General features: G+C 37.4%; 1 protein-coding gene across 12 annotated transcripts in view; it reads left to right on the forward strand.

The window, feature by feature from the left end:
• Window positions 1-14,893, forward strand: part of RNF38 (ring finger protein 38) — a 123,903-nt gene extending 109,010 nt beyond the window's left edge. For all 12 annotated transcript variants that reach the window (XM_032634725.1, XM_032634726.1, XM_032634724.1 and 9 more), the window contains 7 exons: window positions 104-274; window positions 2,285-2,446; window positions 2,953-3,059; window positions 4,428-4,512; window positions 8,038-8,159; window positions 9,945-10,044; window positions 11,467-14,893. In XM_032634725.1, coding sequence (XP_032490616.1) covers window positions 104-274; window positions 2,285-2,446; window positions 2,953-3,059; window positions 4,428-4,512; window positions 8,038-8,159; window positions 9,945-10,044; window positions 11,467-11,529 — 810 coding nt within the window. In that variant the 3' untranslated portion in view covers window positions 11,530-14,893. The remainder of the gene's footprint in view (window positions 1-103; window positions 275-2,284; window positions 2,447-2,952; window positions 3,060-4,427; window positions 4,513-8,037; window positions 8,160-9,944; window positions 10,045-11,466) is intronic.
• Window positions 14,894-19,399: the final 4,506 nt, after the last annotated feature.

A 19,399-nucleotide genomic window follows, 5' to 3' on the forward strand; every position in this document is an offset into this window, starting at 1 on the left:
TGGGAGGGATACGGCAGTAACATTTCAATCTCACTGTATAGGTTTTTTAAAATTAATTATATATTCTAATACTTTTAACAAAAAATAATGGTTTCTCTTACAGATGCTTCAAGCATGTTCAGTTCAGCACTTACCAGTACCATACGCTGCGTTTCCACCCCTTATTTCTAGCGATCCATTTCTTTTACATCCTCCTCACCTTTCTCCCCATCACCCTCCTCATTTGCCACCTCCAGGCCAGTTTGTCCCTTTTCAAACACAGCAGTCACGATCGGTAGGTATCTCTACTCTTACTTATATCTTTAACTTTCACAGAATGTTTAGACCTAAAAGACAGATTAATTCAGTAGATGTAAGTTGTTACCATTTAAAAATTATAACTTAGGCACTTCTCTGGTTCTTAAAAGAATTAAGGAATCCCCACTGATACAAATATATATAGATATAATTTATCTAGAATTATCTTGGCTTCTTAAGTTTTTCTAGTTATTTGATATGTCACTTATCTAATCAAATTTGTTCTTTCGTATCTGCAGTCCTTTGGGAAGTAAATCTAAAAAAAATACAGTCTGGTTTTTCCTTTCATGTGTTTCTAAAATGGAAAATGAAAATATTATAGAATTATTTATACTTGTTAGAATAATATTTATATTCATTTAGGCAAGTAAATCCTTTGAACCTCAACTGTTTTTTCCAAAGGCTGGTTTTCTACTGTGTTTTGATGAAAAGTATATGAGATAGTCTATTAATATAGTTAACTCTGTCCTGGGGATGGAATATAGCTGAGAGGCATATTATTTCATGGGGCTGGAAGAGGTAAGCACTGTATCAGTGGAAGGAAAGACACAGGAAGAAGACCCCATTGTTTTTTGGACAGGCCAAGTTGAACCATCTGAACCATCAGGCATTAAGGGAGAATAGGGGAAAGAACATATAGAAATGGTTAGAGTGGAACTGGAGTGGAAATGGTTGGCCCTGTGAAAGGAGCTTGACAGTTACTCTAGCAGAGCCTGACCATCCTTTACTTAGGATTTATGCCCCATGCTCGGTCTCAGGCAGAGGTGAGAGGTGAGGTTACCTGGCTAATCTGAAAAGTTAAAGTTACTCCTACCAAAAAATCTTTTATTAGAATCAGGACAGGATTCATGCCAGGATGTTCCTTAGGAAGCTTTTCCCATACCTGGGAATTCAAGGTTAAAACTAAATTTAGTCATCATACAAGCATACATAAACTTCCTCAATCAAGCGTACATAAGCTTCCAAAGTAAAGTGGTAGCAGTTACTTGTATTTGAATACTGTGTTGCCATTTTCTAACTGTGGAAAGAAGTTAGACTAACATTTAAGAATGTATGTTCCCAAGAGAATCAAAATGAAAATATTATCCCCAAAATGTCCTAATAGCCAAAAAGTGGAAACAGTCCAAAAGTCCATTAACTGATGAATGGATAAAGCATGGCATATCTACAGTTGATTATTATTCAACTATAAAAAGGAATGAAGTACTGATACACAAACTACACAAACACAAGATGGATAAACCTTGAAAACATTCTGCTAAGTGAAAGGAGCCAGATACAAGGGCCACATAGTATATGATTCCATATATATGAGATATCCAGAATAAGCAAATCTATAGCAGATGTGCTTTGCATAGCACTGTGTGCTTTTTGAGCATTGTTTCAGTGTTCACAACACACTTTTTAAGTAGGCTGTGAACATATCAGTTCTATAGATGATAGTATTGAGGTTCAGATTATAAGTAATTTATATATAAGCCACATGGCTCATTAGTTGCAGTACCAAGAGTTTGTCTAATGCCAAAGCCTGTAAACTTTCTACTATAGTATACAGCCTGCTGTGTTCTATTCCATTTAGCCTTATTTAGTTCTCATTTACAATATGTACTGTGTTTGATTTCATCTGTTAAAGGTTGTTTCTGAAAATCTGATGTAGGTCAGTGTGCCATGACTAAAGTAATATTAACTTTCATATAATTGGATTACTACATGACTTTTTGTCTTTCCTTCTATAATTTTTAAAGAACGTTCAAATAGTGAAAGAAATATTTAATAACATGTTTGAGAGATTTTCTTACTGAAATTCAGTTAAAGGCAGTAAGATTTTACTATAGTGTATGTCCACATGTATGAATTTAGATTGATGTAAACATCAAGAAATGCATGACCTTAAAGATGTATTTTGGGGTTTTTGATTTTTGTTACTATAAGGCACAATCTGTCTAAATATTGGAAGTATATTAGTTTTCTTTTTCCCACCCCTCAGCCTCTGCAAAGGATAGAAAACGAAGTGGAACTCTTAGGAGAACATCTTCCTGTAGGAGGTTTTACTTACCCGCCATCAGCCCATCCCCCAACATTGCCTCCATCAGCTCCTTTGCAGTTCTTAACACATGATCCTTTGCATCAGGAGGTTTCCTTTGGAGTAGTAAGTTTTCATTCATTGTTATTAATTTATTACTTGATTACTTGTTTTGAGTTCTGTTTCTTTCTTTTTTTTTTTTTTTTTTTTAATATTTATTTATTTATTTGGCTGCACCAGGTCTTAGTTGCAGCATGCGGGATCTTTAGTTGTGGCATGTGGGATCTAGTTCCCTGACAAGGGATGGAACCCGGGCCCCCTGCATTGGGAGCGTGGAGTCTTGACCACTGGACAACCAGGGAAGCCCCTCGAGTTCTGTGTTTCAGTATAACTCTACATGTTTAGAATTTTAAATGTATTCTTGCAGTCAGTTGGAAAATTATATTTAGAAGTACACCTAAGTGTACGTTTTAAACAAGCTGTCGCATCTGTGTTAACATTTAAGAAATATTAAATACCACTTGAACAGTAAACTTCCTAGGTTTTTAAAAAAGAAAAGACTTTATTCGACAGCTTAAAAAGTTGTGAAAGTAGAATGATTTAAAATTGTTTTACCATTTTTTTCTCTACAGTCTTATCCTCCATTTATGCCTCGGAGGCTCACAGGACGTAGTAGATATCGATCCCAGCAGCCAATACCACCTCCCCCTTATCATCCCAGCTTACTGCCATATGTGTTGTAAGTTCTGTCTTTTTTATTTTAATGAGTTCTGAATTTTGACATCCTTGAGATTCTCTTTCCTTTATGAACATTTCTGTGTGGTATATATTTAATTTAGAGTGTGTTAGATATTTGTTTTTATTTAACAATATTAAGAGGTCCCCCCCTCTTTCAATTGTTAAGAGGTTGGGGTCAGGGGGGACCATTTAAGGGTGAAAGAAAGAGCAAGGACAAGGTAGAAGTTGGGGGGCGTGGGGGAGAAATTTGTGAGCCAGAAGATAGGTTTAACAAATCAAAAGATAGAGAAGTTTACATTTTTTGCCTCTTTTACAGCTGGCATCACTTGCCACCTTCTTTTGGTTATCGAGCATTTGATGCTGCTACTTCTCTCAGAGGAAGAGGGAGAAAGAAGTTGTATTTTTGTGCCTTAGAAATACTCTTCTAGGATTAAGGTTGTAACAGAAACACCCATAGCTTAAATATGACATTTCTTTCTCATGTAATAAAGTCTAGAAATAGGCAGTTCAAACATGGTTCGTTAGCTCCATAACCCTGAGGAATGGTTCTACTATCTTCAGAATTTTATGGCTTCCTCTGCATGATATAAGATAACTCCTCAGGCTCTAGCCATTGCATCCACATTCCAGCTAGCAAAAATGAAGATGGATCTCTCTGCCTACCTGCCTCCTCTCAAGGAAACTTCCTAGAAATTGCATGTATGACTCCTGCCTACGCCCCATTGGCCAGAATTTAGTCTCATGTCTGTAACTACCTTCTTGGAAGGCTGGGGAATGTTGTCTTTATACCAGAGGGCCATGTGCCTATATCATACTATTTTGATAATTGTAGCTTTATTGTAAGTCTTAAAATCAGATGGTATAAATCTCCCAACTTCATTCTTAAACTGATTTTATTTAAAGTCTTTTGCATGTCCATATAAATTTTAAAATCAGCAATCAGTTTCTACTTTTAAAAAGTTGGCATTGTGGTAGGGATTACATGAAATCTGTAGGTGAGTTTTGGAAGAGAATTGACATCTTTAACAGTATTGAGTCTTCTGGCCTACTTATATGGTATATTTCTCTATTCATCTTTTAAAATTTATCCTAGCAGTATTTTTACAGTTTATATTATACAGGTCTTGCACATGTTTAGTTAAATTCATCCATAATGTTTCATGTTTTTTTATGCTGTTGTGAATGGTATTTTTTTAATGTCAGTTTTTAATTGTTTATTACTAGTGAAGTCAGTTTCTTTAAAAGGTTGTCACTGATCAACACTGACCATTCTTTATCCATTTAGCACTGGCCTTGTTCTTCTCATCCTGTTCATTGAAATGATGTATTAATGCATTATCAATGCTTGTGTTGCTTATTTTCATTGCAGATCAATGCTTCCAGTGCCACCTGCAGTGGGCCCAACTTTCAGTTTTGAATTGGATGTGGAAGATGGAGAAGTAGAAAATTACGAGGTTAGTAGGTGAAATGTGAATTAATTTGGGGAATTTTGTATGCATAAAAATATTGTGCTATTCAACTCATTGATCTAATTAAACATTTATTAGGTAAATCCATTGTATATTTCAAGATACAGATGTGGGCTTCCCTGGTGGCACAGTTGGTTGGGGGTCCGCCTGCCGATGCGAGGGACACGGGTTCGTGCCCCGGTCTGGGAGGGTGCCGTGTGCCGTGGAGCGGCTGGGCCCGTGAGCCATGGCTGCTGGGCCTGCACGTCCGGAGCCTGTGCTCCGCGGCGGAAGAGGCTGCAGGAGTGAGAGGCCTACGTATCACAAAAAAAAAGATACAAATGTATCAAAAATACTGTTCATCCTTAAAGATATTTCAGCATGTACCACACAGTTATGATAACAAGATAGACTTTGGTGCTCTATTAGAATTACATACAGTTCCTGTGAAAGAATGTAAAAGAAAATGGTGAATTATGAGTGGATGTTCTGAAACCATGCCAGTTCTGAACTATGGGAACTGCAAATAGAAAAGAGTACATCTTGAAAGACATTTTAACACTGGAATCAGCAGGATTTGATCATTGAATGGTTTGTGGTAGTGTCAGGGTTATGAGTGGGAAGGTTGCAAGAGAAGATGCTTTGCAAAAGGACTACAATAGCTTGTGCAGAAGGCAAACTCAAAGATGATGGGGCAGATAGTATTGACATTGTCATATTATTTGAGGTTAGGAATAGGACAGACAGTTTAAGGGTTGGAAGGCACATTTGGATTTGGAAATGTTGAATGTGAGTGACTATGTGACTGTTTTTGTACTGCCTTACCCCAGCCTCACTCTATTTATGAGTCTCTATTTATGCAGTATGAATACTGGAACAGGGTTTTTTTTGTTCATTTTTTTAGGTGAATTGAACCTGGGAATAGGGAGGAAAGACACACATACGCAAACACAGTCTTACAGCACCTTTTTTTTTTTTTTTTTTGCATGTGGAAGAGATCAGGCCAAATGCTATCTATGTCCTTTTGTAATTTTTTAAATGCCATTATGTTACTTTCTGCATATACAGTCACAATGCAGTGTCCTTTGGATTGCATTCTCAGATTTCTTGAGAAAGGGGCTATAATAATTTCCTGTTTCTACACTGTTTATGCTAGTTTTGTACAGAGTAGTAAGAAAAGGAGTTGGTTATCCTTTAGGCATTCTGTATTAAAATTAAGTCATAAGTCATGTTGCTGAAAAGGACAGCTCTTTGTTAAATCATATACATATCAGTGAAAAAAACAGTGATACATACCACCCTAGTATAAGAAAAATATTTTGTGTTTGGCATTGGAGTCCCTTTCTTGTTTTTTTTTTTTTTAATTTTAATTTTTATCTTTTGGCCCCGCCATGTGGCAGCAGGATCTTAGTTCCCTGACCAGGGATCAAACCTGCACCCCTGCAGTGGAAGTGTGGAGTCTTAACCACTGGACTGCCAGGGAAGTCCCAGGAGTCCCTTTTTAAACTGTATTTTGGGTTGACTATGTTTAATCTTCTGCAAAGTCATACTTCAATCCAGTCAATAGTCTTGTTTGCTTTTCTGGTTTTGTCTCATAGTATACATGCCTACAACACACCCTAGTCCAGAGTACTCACCATTTTTTGAGTCTGCCCTATACATCCTTGCTTCAGTGCCTTTATTCCCCTTGATTCTTCTGCTTAAGAACTTTTCCCCCTTCCTGCACATGGCCATCTTTCAAGAACCAGTTAAAAACCTGCTACCTCTGTGAAAGGCATTTCTAGCCCATTCCCAGGTCTATGTGAGTCTCTCCCTTTTTGCTCTCATAGGTCTTATAAAACAATACATACTAATCATGTCCTGCCTTCAGTTGTCTTGCTTTCAGATCATGTAGGTTTGTTGAGGGCTCAATTATCATTACATTCTCCATCCGATAAGGGTTTAAAATAATGGTCGTAAATTATATTACTTGACCTAGTGTCCTATAGAATATAAAATATAGGTGTAAAAGATATATCACCTCTATCATAAACTTTATAGCTAATTGTAATCAGCATCAATTAAATTTAACAAATTACCATCTGCTAGCATTTAGAAGGACTTAGGGGCATGCATGGGGAAGGGGGAGCAATTTATTTAGAAGACACAATTCTCCAAATAAAGCTGCACCAAAAGCAGTGTTGCAGCAGCAGCATGTTAAAACACAGTTATCACAGCACTGATTATTGATATTATGGGAAATTAAATCTATTCCTCTCATTGTCCATCATTATTTCTTTGTTACCTATCCTCTTAACCCTGTGGCAGCCTTAAAAAAATAAAAAAGAGGGGAAGCAGCATGCACATGGCTGCCTGATTGTAGGATAAAGCAAATGAGCAATTAGAGCCATTGAAAACTGGGAGAAAGGAGGTACTAGTGTAAAATCAAGCATAATAGCTGCAATGTGTTGAAACATATCAACTGTGTTAAAATCCATGAATTCATAAGTGATACTTCAAAAAATAAAAGAAAAACTCATTGGTCTTATCCTGCCTATTTTATGTAAATTAAACTACTGAGTATAGTTTAATATGAGGCAGCTGATTAGTGTAGAAGTATTTCATCTAATGAAGAAAGAGTGATAAAATACTACCGTTTTGCCATTTTTAATGAATTAATGGATGTAGGCAGTGTTCCATCAGTGCTAGCTAACATAACAACTAGACATGCTGAGCCTTACGATGGAAATAGTAAAATCTTCCAATTTATAGTAAGTACAGGGGACAAGGAAGGAACGTTATTAAACCACACGAGTCAGGGGTGGGGAGGTTCAGTCAGCAAAATTCAGACTGCGAATTTCTACAGGCCATTGACCTGGTTTCTTTAACAAATAAAAGAGTAAAAAAAAATACTTGAGATGTCAAGCAGTGGTAACATGGATTTATTTGGATCCTAATTTGAACAAACTATTTCAAAAAGTGTTTTGAAAATAATTGAAACAATCAGAGGTATTTGACATTAAGGAATTACTAATTCTGGGGGTGTGATGATGTTAGTGTGGTTATATTCTTTTAAAAAGTGTTTTAGTTTTTAGATTGGTGGTGGTTCTCAACCTGGGGACAGTTTTATCCCTTAGAGACTATTTAGCAACATCTGGAGATATTTTTGTAGAGGCCAGGGTTACTGCTAAACATCCTACAGTGCACAGAAAAACCTCCCACAAAATTTTATCCAGCCCCAAATGTCCAAAATGCTGAGGTTGACAGACTGTCTTAAAGATAACAAACAGAACTATTTCACCAATGAAATCCTATGTTTTAGTTTTCTTTCAAAATAATCTGGGGTTTAGGAGTGGACAGTAAAAGATGAAATGAAGTAGCTGTGAATTGTTGAGCCTGGGTAATGAGCATATGGAAGTAATTTCTTTATACTATTTCTCTACTTCTGTATGTATTTAAAATTTTTCCATAATAAAGGTAGTTTAAAATATATATATATTGGAATATAAAATTTAAAGAAAAATGCGGCTCTGTCTCTCTTTCCCTCTGTAGGCCCTGTTAAACCTAGCAGAGCGACTGGGAGAGGCCAAGCCTCGAGGACTGACTAAAGCAGACATTGAACAACTTCCTTCTTACCGGTTCAATCCTAACAACCACCAGTCAGAACAGACTTTGTAAGTATATTTTCCTGACCTCATTCTGTGTTAAATTTCGTTTTCCACCTTTTGTGAAATAAAAGCTTGGAAGTCAAAGATAACTTGATAAAGATAAGTAGTGACTATTTCATACTCTAGGCCTATGCTGTCCAGTAAGATAGTTGCTAGTCACATGGGGCTATTTAAATTAAATAAAATAAAAGTTAAAATTTTTAGTTGCACTAGCTAGTGATGCTATATCAGAAGATGTAGATGTAGAACATTTCTATCACCTGAGAAAGTTCTGTTGGACAGGGCTGTTCTGGATTTTTAGGTGGCCTAGAAATCTTATGGTTTTTAATTCAAACACTAGAATTATATTAGATTGAAAAGTTTCATACCTGTAAAATTTGAGGGTTTTACCTGAAGATTCTCCTTATTATAGTATCTTTTTTTTTTTTTTTTTTTTTTTTTTTTGTTATACACGGGCCTCTCACTGCCGTGGCCTCTCCCGTTGTGGAGCACAGGCTCCGGACGCGCAGGCTCAGCGGCCATGGCTCACGGGCCCAGCTGCTCCGCGGCATGTGGGATCTTCCCGGACCGGGGCACGAACCCGTGTCCCCTGCATCGGCAGGCAGACTCCCAACCACTGCGCCACCAGGGAAGCCCTATAGTATCTTTTTTAATAGCAACTCTGCTAGATACAATTCACATTTAAAGTGTATAATCCAGCGGGTTTTAGTATATTCATAGAATTTTGCAACTCTGAATTTGATTTGCATCATCACAATCAAGTTTACACCATTTTCATCACCCGCAATAGAAACCTCATCTATTAGTAACCACTCCCCATTTCTCCCCAACCCTCTAAACCCTGGCTCAGCCCCCTACTGTATCACTTCATTCCTAATTGGCTATACCATTTTACATTCCCACCAGCAGTGTATAGAAGTTTTCAGTTTCTCCGCATCCTCACCAGCGCTTGTTATTGTCTGTCTTTTGATTCTAGCCATCCTAGTGGGAGTGAAGTGGTATCTCACTGAGGTTTTGATATCCATTTCCCAGATAGCTAGTGATGTTGAGCTCTTTTACTATACTTATTGGCCATTTATATATCTTTAGAGAAATGTGTATTCACATTCTTTGTCCATTTTTTAATTGGGTTGTCTTTATTGAGTTATAGAAGTTATTTGCATATTATACATATAAGTACTTATAAGATTTATGATTTTCAAAAATATCTTCCATTCTGTGAGTTAGTTGTCTTTTCACTTTATAGATTGGCATCTTTAGAAGCACTTCTTTTTTTAATGGATGAAGTTCAGTTTATCTGTGTTTTCTGTTTGTTGTTTCTTGTGCTTTTGATACCATCTCTAAGAAACCATTGCCTGTTCCAAGGTCATGAAGATTTACTCCTGTGTTTCCTTCTAAAAGTTTAATTGTTTTTAGCTTTTACATTTAGGCTTTTCATTTTTTAGTTAATTTTCATATATTGTGTGAGGTAGGGGTCCAACTTCATTCTTTTGCATATGGGTATCCAGCTGTTCCAACCCCATTTGTTGAATATAATAGTATCTTCAGTATTAAGGTTGTCTTGGATGTTAAGCCAGAAATTTTCTTGATGATCTCACTCAGTAAAGCAAAGCACTCCTACTAAATTTCTTAATATCATGCTTTTTTCGAGGCATTGATAGATTATTTTGTTTTAAAATTTAAATATTTTGATAAGTGAGATGGTAACTGGTTTTGTAGGCTTCGATAGTTGTAACAAAATAGAAACCCCACTTGGTTTTATGGTTAAACAATCTTTTTGCTTTATTTTAGGTGTGTAGTATGCATGTGTGATTTTGAGTCAAGGCAGCTACTTAGAGTTTTACCCTGTAACCACGAGTTCCATGCCAAGTGTGTCGACAAATGGCTTAAGGTAAAATGATGGCATCTGAAGAGAATGACATCGCATTTTCTTTCTTATGCATCATAGTTTCATGTAGAGTAAGTCCATGGTTTGGTGGAGGGTGATTAAGGAGACAAAACTGAAACACAGCTTTCAGTATGATTTCTGCAAATTAAGAGAAAAGACCAGTAGAAATGAACTACAATCATCAGCGTGGGAGTGATTGAGCAAAATCTGAAAATGGGTTTTCTGTCCTTGATAATCAGTATGTCCTAACTTCCTTCTAAGAGTTTAGAGGGGACCTCACTGGAGGTTCTTTGTCAGAGATTTACATGAGAAATAAACCTCTAGTGCTTTTACATAATTCTGACCATTTTCTCCTTTGTGTATATGGGTCGGGGGGAGTCCAAAGACACAAATTCTAATAGTATGCCAGGGTGAAATTATTTCAGGGACTTCTTATTTTCTAATTTTTATAATAGTAGGATAAAAATGTGATGAAGTAAAATAATTTAGTAAACTTAATGGTTTGTTTTAGATTATTCTGAGTAGGAGATGATAATACTGGCATAGATAACTTCACGGTTGGTGAGGAAGACAGATGAGTTAAAATAAAATAGAATCAGTCCTCTGTGTGAGCACAGATTAAGGGTACCCAGTTTAGTCCAAACTGAATCTTGAAGGCAAAGAGTCTAGACTTTTTAGAAAAATGAGGTTATTATATATGCATGGCCCTGACATGTGAGAACAGAGAATGACCAGAAAATCACAGGTTCCATGTGGCTGATGGCTAGAGTGTGAGGGAGAGAGGCAAGAGAAGAGAGGGGTTCAGAGGTAAAACCAGGAGCCAGCTTATTGCAAAGTCACTGTGAAGTGTGCGGGAGTTTGGACTTGATCCTGAAAACATGTGAGAGGATATGTTTTAGAAAGATCACGGCCACAGTTTGGAGAATGGAATAGAGATAATTTCTGAGAGACAGAGAGTTGAAATAAGGATGTTCTGGGCCAGATGGAGAAGAAACAGTAGAAGTTGGATGAAAAGAAGAGTACTTGATTTGAGAGCTGTCATAACGTAAAAATGAGAGTATTTGATGAAAAATACTTCGTAGAACGTAAGAGAGCAGGTGTTGCTTAATGTTTCTGATTTTAGCAGCACAGCCAATGGTAGTGCCATTTGTTGAGATGGAGTTTTAAGCCGGTTATTAAATTTGTCTAAACTGGTGATGGGTAGTTTTGTCTGTATGTTGAAACAGACCTATTAAAAAATTATCCATAGGCTATTGTTTTTGAGGTTTGTGGAGTATATTTTAAAAGATTAAATGATTGCCTTGTACCTTCTTAAAGAAACAAAGAATGTAAAAACTATGTGGAAAGTAAAAATAGTTCTATTGCTTTTAATATGTTTCACCGTATAAGTCAAAATTCAAACAAGTTTTCTCTTCTGTGTTTCAGGCAAATCGTACTTGCCCAATCTGCCGAGCTGATGCTTCAGAAGTGCATCGGGATTCAGAATGACCAACTTAAGAGCACAAATTTAACTTGGGTGTTCCTCATCACATGTATATATGGACTATCCATTGAACTTAATCTGTGTGGCTTCCAGCCCTCCCTTTACCAAAAGGGTCAATGGACCTTTCTTTGCACTGTGTGACTTAATCAACTATAAAAGCTTACAATTAGTCTTCACAATTATGGGATTGTTATACTAACCGTGTGATTGGAACTCCAAAGACTTTTTCTTTAGCTTAATTTTGTGTGTGCACTAACATTCCCTGGTTTTCGTGTGATCATTCCGAGTGTTGCTGCAAGATTACCGTGGACGTGATCTTTTAGCATGTGCTTTTATAAAAAGTGGTAGCTCCAGATGATATAGCAATCTACCTTATATAGAGCCTTCAGAAACTGTGAGTGGAAATGAATGCAGCGTATGACTGTTGGTGATAAATGTATCTGTGTGTGTGTGAGAGAGAATGTGTGAAACTACTTGTGTGAGGGCATGGTAGCTCAAGTGTGTATGAGATCCTGTATACCAGCATGTACCAAGAATGTGTGTGTAGTTTTAATTATGCTGCAATGTATAATCTGGTGTGTTATTTAAACAGCACTAGTACTGTACACTGGTTTTTCCCTTGTGTTTGCTGTTGCACACTGATTGATAAGGGTGCATCAATTATAAGCATTGAATACTCCATCCCCTTCCCTCCCAGTGAATGGAATGAGAAAAGCCTTCTTCCTTTGCTTCAGGCAGCTGTCACCTTCTCTTCGTTGGTGATCCCAAGTGGGTCACTTAAGGAAAAAAGTGTAACAGATTCTCACTCCATGAACCTGATAGTTTCATTCTGTTGTGAAAAAGAAATTTTTAAATCTCCAACTTGCTGTTTCCAAAAAGAAGGTGCAATATCATACATCATCAATTAGCAATATTAGCATTTCAATCAATGATTTGAATGTTGATACTCTCTTGTTTTCCCTTTACCTTTCCAGTAAGCTTCTTACCGGAAGTACTTGTGATTTTTTTTTTTTAATGTTTAGATTTGTAGTCTATTCTGAAGATATTTGAGTAATATATTTCTAAGAATACCACTGGTCCCATGAAGTCTCACCTCCTCTACTTCCACCAGAACAAAATCTGTTAACTCAGCTTGACTTCTGATATGTTCTTTGTTCAAGCTCCCATAGGCAACTAAATTGTTTTCAGAAAACTATATTTCTGTCCTGCCAAGCTCCAGTTCTGAAAGTTGTCTAGTTCTTTTCCCCTCAGTAAATGTGCTTCTCATCGAAATCCTCATTTCCAGGATAGATCAAGTGCTGTGACAGCTCAAGTTCGTTAGACCTGATGTGCTTTGATGTTTTATTGCTTTTCTTTTTAATTTTTGTTTGAATGAGAAAAAGATTAATTTAACAGGTGTCCAGAATACTTGCAGTATAAATGAAGATTTGATTTTTGTATAAAAAATAATGCTGTAAAACAGGAATTGACCTTCATTTAGTTGATCTGAAAATAATACATAGCTGTGTGGGTTTTTTTAACAGGTTCATTGAGCATAATTCAGATTGTTTAAAATCATTTTTCCAGCAATGTTTGGATTCCTCTCTCATTCTTCTAGTGTGCTCAACATTGCCTCTTCCTGCAGTTGATGTCCTTGCTCTGTTTGCAGTAGCACAAGCTGCATAACTCCAGTCGGGACTGTAATGACTTGCTGCCAGCCTCACTCAGCTTTCAGTTGGCTCTGTGTCCGTTTTCTACTCAGTGTTAACTACTTGTTACTGCCGTGCTACTTGCCTTCCCTTGAAGACTCTATAAGCTCATCACAGCTTAGAGTTCAGTAAAGTCAATTCACACAGAAGCACAATTTTGCCCTTTTCCAGACACTGTTGCCTCTATCTAGTCATACAAGTAGGATTTTGTGTACCTTCTGTTTGCCCCTGTATTTGTCAGTGCATCAGAAATACATCTAAACAGTGGTAAAATGCACGTTACTTTTAAATCATTAGAATGTCCTCCACCTGTTCCTGATGAATCAAGTGTGTTAAAGACCAAAATTATTGGCGTAATAATCAGCTACATTACAAATCACGTATAGTTTAATCTTTATTTTTTTTAATTAAGAAATCATGTTTAAAATGGCAAAAGCCCATCTTATACATAGACTTTTATATAGCTGCAAAAAATTTATATCTGTACAGATCTAACATAACACTACTACACTCAGTATTCATTTTATTGAAGCATGCAAGTAAAGCACTTTTTCTAATTTATATAGATACCTAATTAACAAGGCACATTGTACTAATGACTAGGAAAAGTAGCTCTTTCCTCCCTCCCTCTGACAAATTCTTAATACCCCTTTTCCATTAAAATTTTGAGAGGTTGTTGGCAATTTAGGAGGCAGCAGGGTCTATTTTGGTAAAATCCTGAATGAATTGTTGCACTCTCGTGACTGATCTGTCTTTGGGAATGTCTTCTTTGCATGGGGCTCTTAAGGATGTGTGCAGACTTGCTTATTAAGTGGTTAGTGCATATTAGGAGCATACGTGCACGTGTTCTGAACCAGCTTAGACTAGACTAGCCACAGTGAGCAACTTTGTGGCTAGCAGAAGAGAAAGAACAGTTGATTCATACCCAGCTGTTGACACCTTGGGTGATGCACCAGATAGCAGGCAGATGTTGGTTTGTTGCCTTCTTCCTCTTTCCTCCTAAAACAATTTTGGCTTTACCACCTTAACTCTGCTGTGTTTTTTGTTTTTCTATGCATGAAATACCATCTTTGTTTGTTTGTTTTTAGCGCCCCCTCTTCCCCAAACAGAACAAAACAAAAAACAAGTCCTTCAGGTATCAAGATCTCATTAGGATTTTCTGTCCTGAATTTTTTTGAGCAAAATCTGGAAAACGTGAAAGCATATTTAGATTTTATACACTCTCTGAAATGTGATTTGTTAAGATTCTTATATTTGGGCCTCTTATAACATTTTGAAAGAGATCTACCAACTCACTTATGAGAATATTTTTCACAGATATCTTTAGGCCTGTTAGAAAGCTATTTTCCCCCTGTTGGTACATTTGGTTACCTCATTTTGCTGTTTCTTTCAGATTATGAAAGCTTACAGGGGTGTATCTTTGGAATCATTTGCTGAGTCATTTCCTCAAATCATACTCCATTGTATCAGTTAACATAGTTTTAAATGTACGTATTATAAATATCTGTAACCAAATCATTTGAAGGCTTGATAAATTTTTAACAAAGTTTGTACATTTTTTATGAAAGTTACTAGTAATGCTTTACTAAGTAGTGCAATGAATTTTTATTTTTAATCCCTGTGCCCAATTTTGGAGTTGAGAGGGTTGTTGGTAATAAATGTATGATGTACACTTAAAACATTCGGTTGTGTTTGGTGTTACTGTGTTAGGGAAGGGTAGGGGTTGTGTATGTTTGGAGGGAGGGGTGTAGAGAGGGATTCTCACAGGAAGATAGAGCTCTTGAGCTACTAGCAGCCAGATTTAACTTTTAGGCAGTAATTCGGATTTTTGTTTCTGTGTTTGTGTATAAACAACTTAGAAACATAAAAGCAACTTGCATTGTAACTCATATGGTACATATTTATATCTTTACAAAGGCCAAGACGATAGCTTAAGTATAGGCATACACATGGTGTATAAGCTTATTGAACATAAAGGTTACATAAGTGGGCAGCTAGATTTCTTTCTGTGTATGTCAACTATAAGATGTAGGAAATAAGAGTACAAAAGATAATTGGGGGAGATGCAAGAGGGAGGAGATATAGGGATATATGTATATGTATAGCTGATTCACTTTGTTATAAAGCAGAAACTAACACACATTGTAAAGCAATTATACTCCAATAAAGATGTTTAAAAAAATAAACTATGGAAACCAAAAAAGATAATTGGGCAGATTTGTTCACATTAGCTATGTCTGACTTGTCAATATAATATGGAAAGAGGAGCCTCTGCTTATCATTTTCCATACATGTTTGTGTAATTGCTTTCCTTTGACTATAAAAGGAAGAAAGTAAAGCAGTCTATATATATGCTGAAAGTAGAAGTAAAATACCAAAAAAAAATATGAGGCTAATAGATCCCAATTCTCACTCTTTCAGGAAGCAGTCCTTTGGCTTAAGGTGATACCCTCAGACTGGCTCCAGTCCTCCCTTGACAGAAGCATTCAGAAAAGGGACTAAGTCCTGATGGTTTCCCTCATTTTCCCAGCATACTTGAAAGAGTGAGTGTTTGTGTTGGACTTTGAATGACTCAAAACTTGTACTGTCATACTGCAGAAGCATTTACTGCCCAGTCAGTACCTATGCACTCTCTCCCATCCCCCTTCCTACAGTAAGGCAGCGAGGCCCGTGCAGCTGGGTTTGACCAAAGGACTATAAGCTTAGGCCATGGGGGAGCATTTAAAAGCTAGCTCTCTTTTCCTCTGCCATGTTGATGGCATCCCTGGATCCTGAGCCACTGTCTGGAAGAGAGCTGTCCTAGAAAGCCACTGGACTCCACAGATTTTCTGCTAACAACAAATAGAGGTCCTTTAAACTACTCTTCATCAGGACTTTATCTTTGCCAGTTTATTTCCCCCCTTTACAAGTCTTTTTAGTCTTATTCTAACTACATTTTGATAATACTAATCCTCAAACGTGCCAACTAAACATCACTGGCTACAGTTAACTTTTACTAGATCACAAGATCTGATTTGCACCACAGGATAAAATTCTTTTGAATGTTTGTGGTCAGATCAGTATCAAATGTTTCAAGTCTCCTGTGTGCTTCAGACTAATGAACTGTATAGACAAGGATGTCCAATAGAAGTGTAATTAGCCACATACATAGTTTTTAAAATTTTAGTGGCTATTAAAATTTTAGTGGCTATGTTAAAAAATAAAAAGAAACAGTTTATAAAAAATATATTCAACCTAGCATACCCAAAATATTTCAATATGTAGTCAGTATAAAAGATTATTGAGATAACTTTGTATTTTCTCGTACCAAGTCTTTTAATCCAGTGTATAAATTGTATTTACAATACATCTCAATTTAGCTACATTTCAAATGCTCAAATAGCCACATGTGGATGGTGGCTACCATGTTGGACAGGACAGATCTAGATGCCAGGTTATCTGGTTTCCAAATAATTGAAGGTTACTCTTGATATCCCAAGGCTTCTTAATGTTTTCATTGCATGCCCTTATAAACTACAGTGTGATAGAAATATTTTACTCTTTGTAGAGTTGAATGTAACTCGTTGCTATATTCAATACATAAATACGTAAAAACCAGACATAGTTCCTGTGAACATCGTATATAGCTTCCCTGGCTAACATTCAAGAACAAAGCTCCTTGTTTGTCAGTTAATTCCCAAATCAAACATTTGCTTATAGCACCTTCAGGATTCATACTATTTAAAAGATTAACTTGCCAATCAGAAAATTGGGCGTTCTGAAGAGAGTAAGAAACTTGCAACCCACACAGAGAGGGTGGGGTGGATCCCAGCTGAGATTGCTTTACATGCAGTGCACATGCTATTAACCTTTCTCACGTGGCTGTCTCTTGCCTCCCAAACTGGCAGGAGATGTAGGAATAAGAAAGATTTGAAGAAAAAAAAATGAACTTAGTGACAGCAAGGGATACTGAATGTCATCTTATATTTTGGAAATATGCTGCAGAATCAGCATGGATGTTTTCTCACTACAAAGGGGGAGAGAATTAGGAGGAAGGAACCCACATTCCCTTCAAACCTCTGGTTCTTGGTCTACACATGGAAACACAGTATAGCGGCTGGTTAATAGAAGGACCTACAGCCCACACCCAGCACTCTGCCAGTACCCAACCAGGTATACAGTAAAGGTGTTTACCAGCTGCCTTCTTAGCCTCCCTTTCAGTGTTAGAATCCCTTCCCCACAGCCCTCCCTTAATAGTAAACTTAAGAGATTCTAAAGCAGCCTCCCTCTTCCCACTACCACAGTAATTTCAGGTTTAGATGAGAATAAGCTTTATATTATCCAGCCTTCTTGGTAGTTATTATCTTTTAATAAAGAAGAGTTCTCCAGACATGTGCCAAGTAGGTTTCTGACAGTGCCAACGTAATCCTGGTAATAATAGACATTTCTGTAGTCAGTGCAAGCAATATGGTGTCCACATGTTCTGGTTCTTTTTCTCCCCATCTGCTTTTGGATATGTTCATACTGGACTTCAGCTAAATCAGAGAACAATAACCTTGCCTCCATTACCAAAACAAAGCCAGCCTTGCCAAGAAAAAAATGTACCTCAATCTATGGCGATTCAGGCTCAGAATGCCCCAGTTTTGATATCAGTGAGGAGGAACGTAGATTGCATTTACTCTAATTCCACAATATCTAAAAGAAACTTGGATCCTCTCTCTAATCCAAGCTACTAAATTTTCGTTGGGGGAACAAATCAGAAAGGAAAAAGTGCAAGGTCAGTCAATTCCTGTTTCCCACAAAATTAGAGATCCAAGTCCTTCCTAAGGAGTCTGCTATGAACAGACTATGCTACACAAGTTTTTATTAAGCACCAGCTTAGGCCAGGCAGCTTCAGAATCAAGAGGTCTTAATGTTTTAGTTTTCTATGACTGCGGTAACAAATTTCCACAAATTTGGTGACTTAGAACAAATTTAATCTCTCAGCTTTTGGGCCAGAGATTCAAAATCAGTGTTGGCAGCCTTGTTTTACCCTGGAGGCTCCGAGTGAGAATCTTCCGTGCTTCTTTCTCCTTCGAGTTCTTTGGCCTGTAGACACGAAACTCCAGTCTCTGCCTGTCTATACATGGGTCTTCACGTCTCCCCTGCATCTCTGTGTGTCTTCAACTGAATGGAAGTCCCCACACCTCTACATAGAAGTCAGCTATAGGGGTACCTCCAAGGGAAAGCCAGGTTTGTCCAATCTCAGTAAATTTTTTGAATCTGTTTCAATGAACTCAAAATTCCAGAATTTCTTTTCTTTTTTTTTACAATTTATTATTTTATTATTGGCTGTGTTGGGTCTTCGTTGCTGCGCACGGGCTTTCTCTAGTTGCGGTGGGCAGGGACTACTCTTCATTGGTGGTGCGTGGGCTTCTCACTGTGGTGGCTTCTCGTTGCAGAGCACGGGCTCTAGGCGCACGGGCTTCAATAGTTGTGGCAGGTGGGCTCAGTAGTTGCGGCTTGAGGGCTCTAGAGCACAGGCTCAGTAGTTGTGGTGCATGGGCTTAGTTGCTCCGCGGCATGTGGGATTTTCCTGGACCAGGGCTCGAACCTGTGTCCCCTGCATTGGCAGGCAGATTCTTAACCACTGCACCACCAGGGAAGTCCCCCAGAATTTCTTGTAAAGCATGACCAAAATAATTTTGACTTGGAAAGTGTTGAAGGGGCTCCTTCCTTTATCTTCAGTTCATTCTTGCAGCCAAAGATAAACCTCAGTCATGCTCTCACAGATTGATTCAGAGTAGCACAGCTTCCTAGTATATCCATGAAATTAACTGTGAGAGTTCAATATGAAATGTACCATCAGGTAAGTGAACAATTAGCAATTTCTTTTAAAAGGGGAGTGAATAAATAGGAACAAGCCTGCATTCTATGTCCCAGGTGTATGATTTGATCCATGAGGGTTCCTTTGTTGAATCAAAATCTGTTGAACCTTGAAAACATTATGGGAAGTGAAAGAAGCCAGATGAAAGGCCACATATGGTATGATTCCATTTATGTGAAATGTTAAAAGGCAAATCTGTAGACACAGAAAGTAGATTAGCAGTTGACTAGGCTGACTTAGGAGGGTTGGGGGTGACAGCCAAGGAGTATGGGTTTCTTCTTGGGGTAATGAAAGTATTCTGAAATTGTGATGGGGGCACAATTCTGTGAATATATTGAAAGC

This window comes from Phocoena sinus, chromosome 6 (genome assembly GCF_008692025.1).
Source record: "Phocoena sinus isolate mPhoSin1 chromosome 6, mPhoSin1.pri, whole genome shotgun sequence".
Classification (NCBI taxonomy): domain Eukaryota; kingdom Metazoa; phylum Chordata; class Mammalia; order Artiodactyla; family Phocoenidae; genus Phocoena; species Phocoena sinus.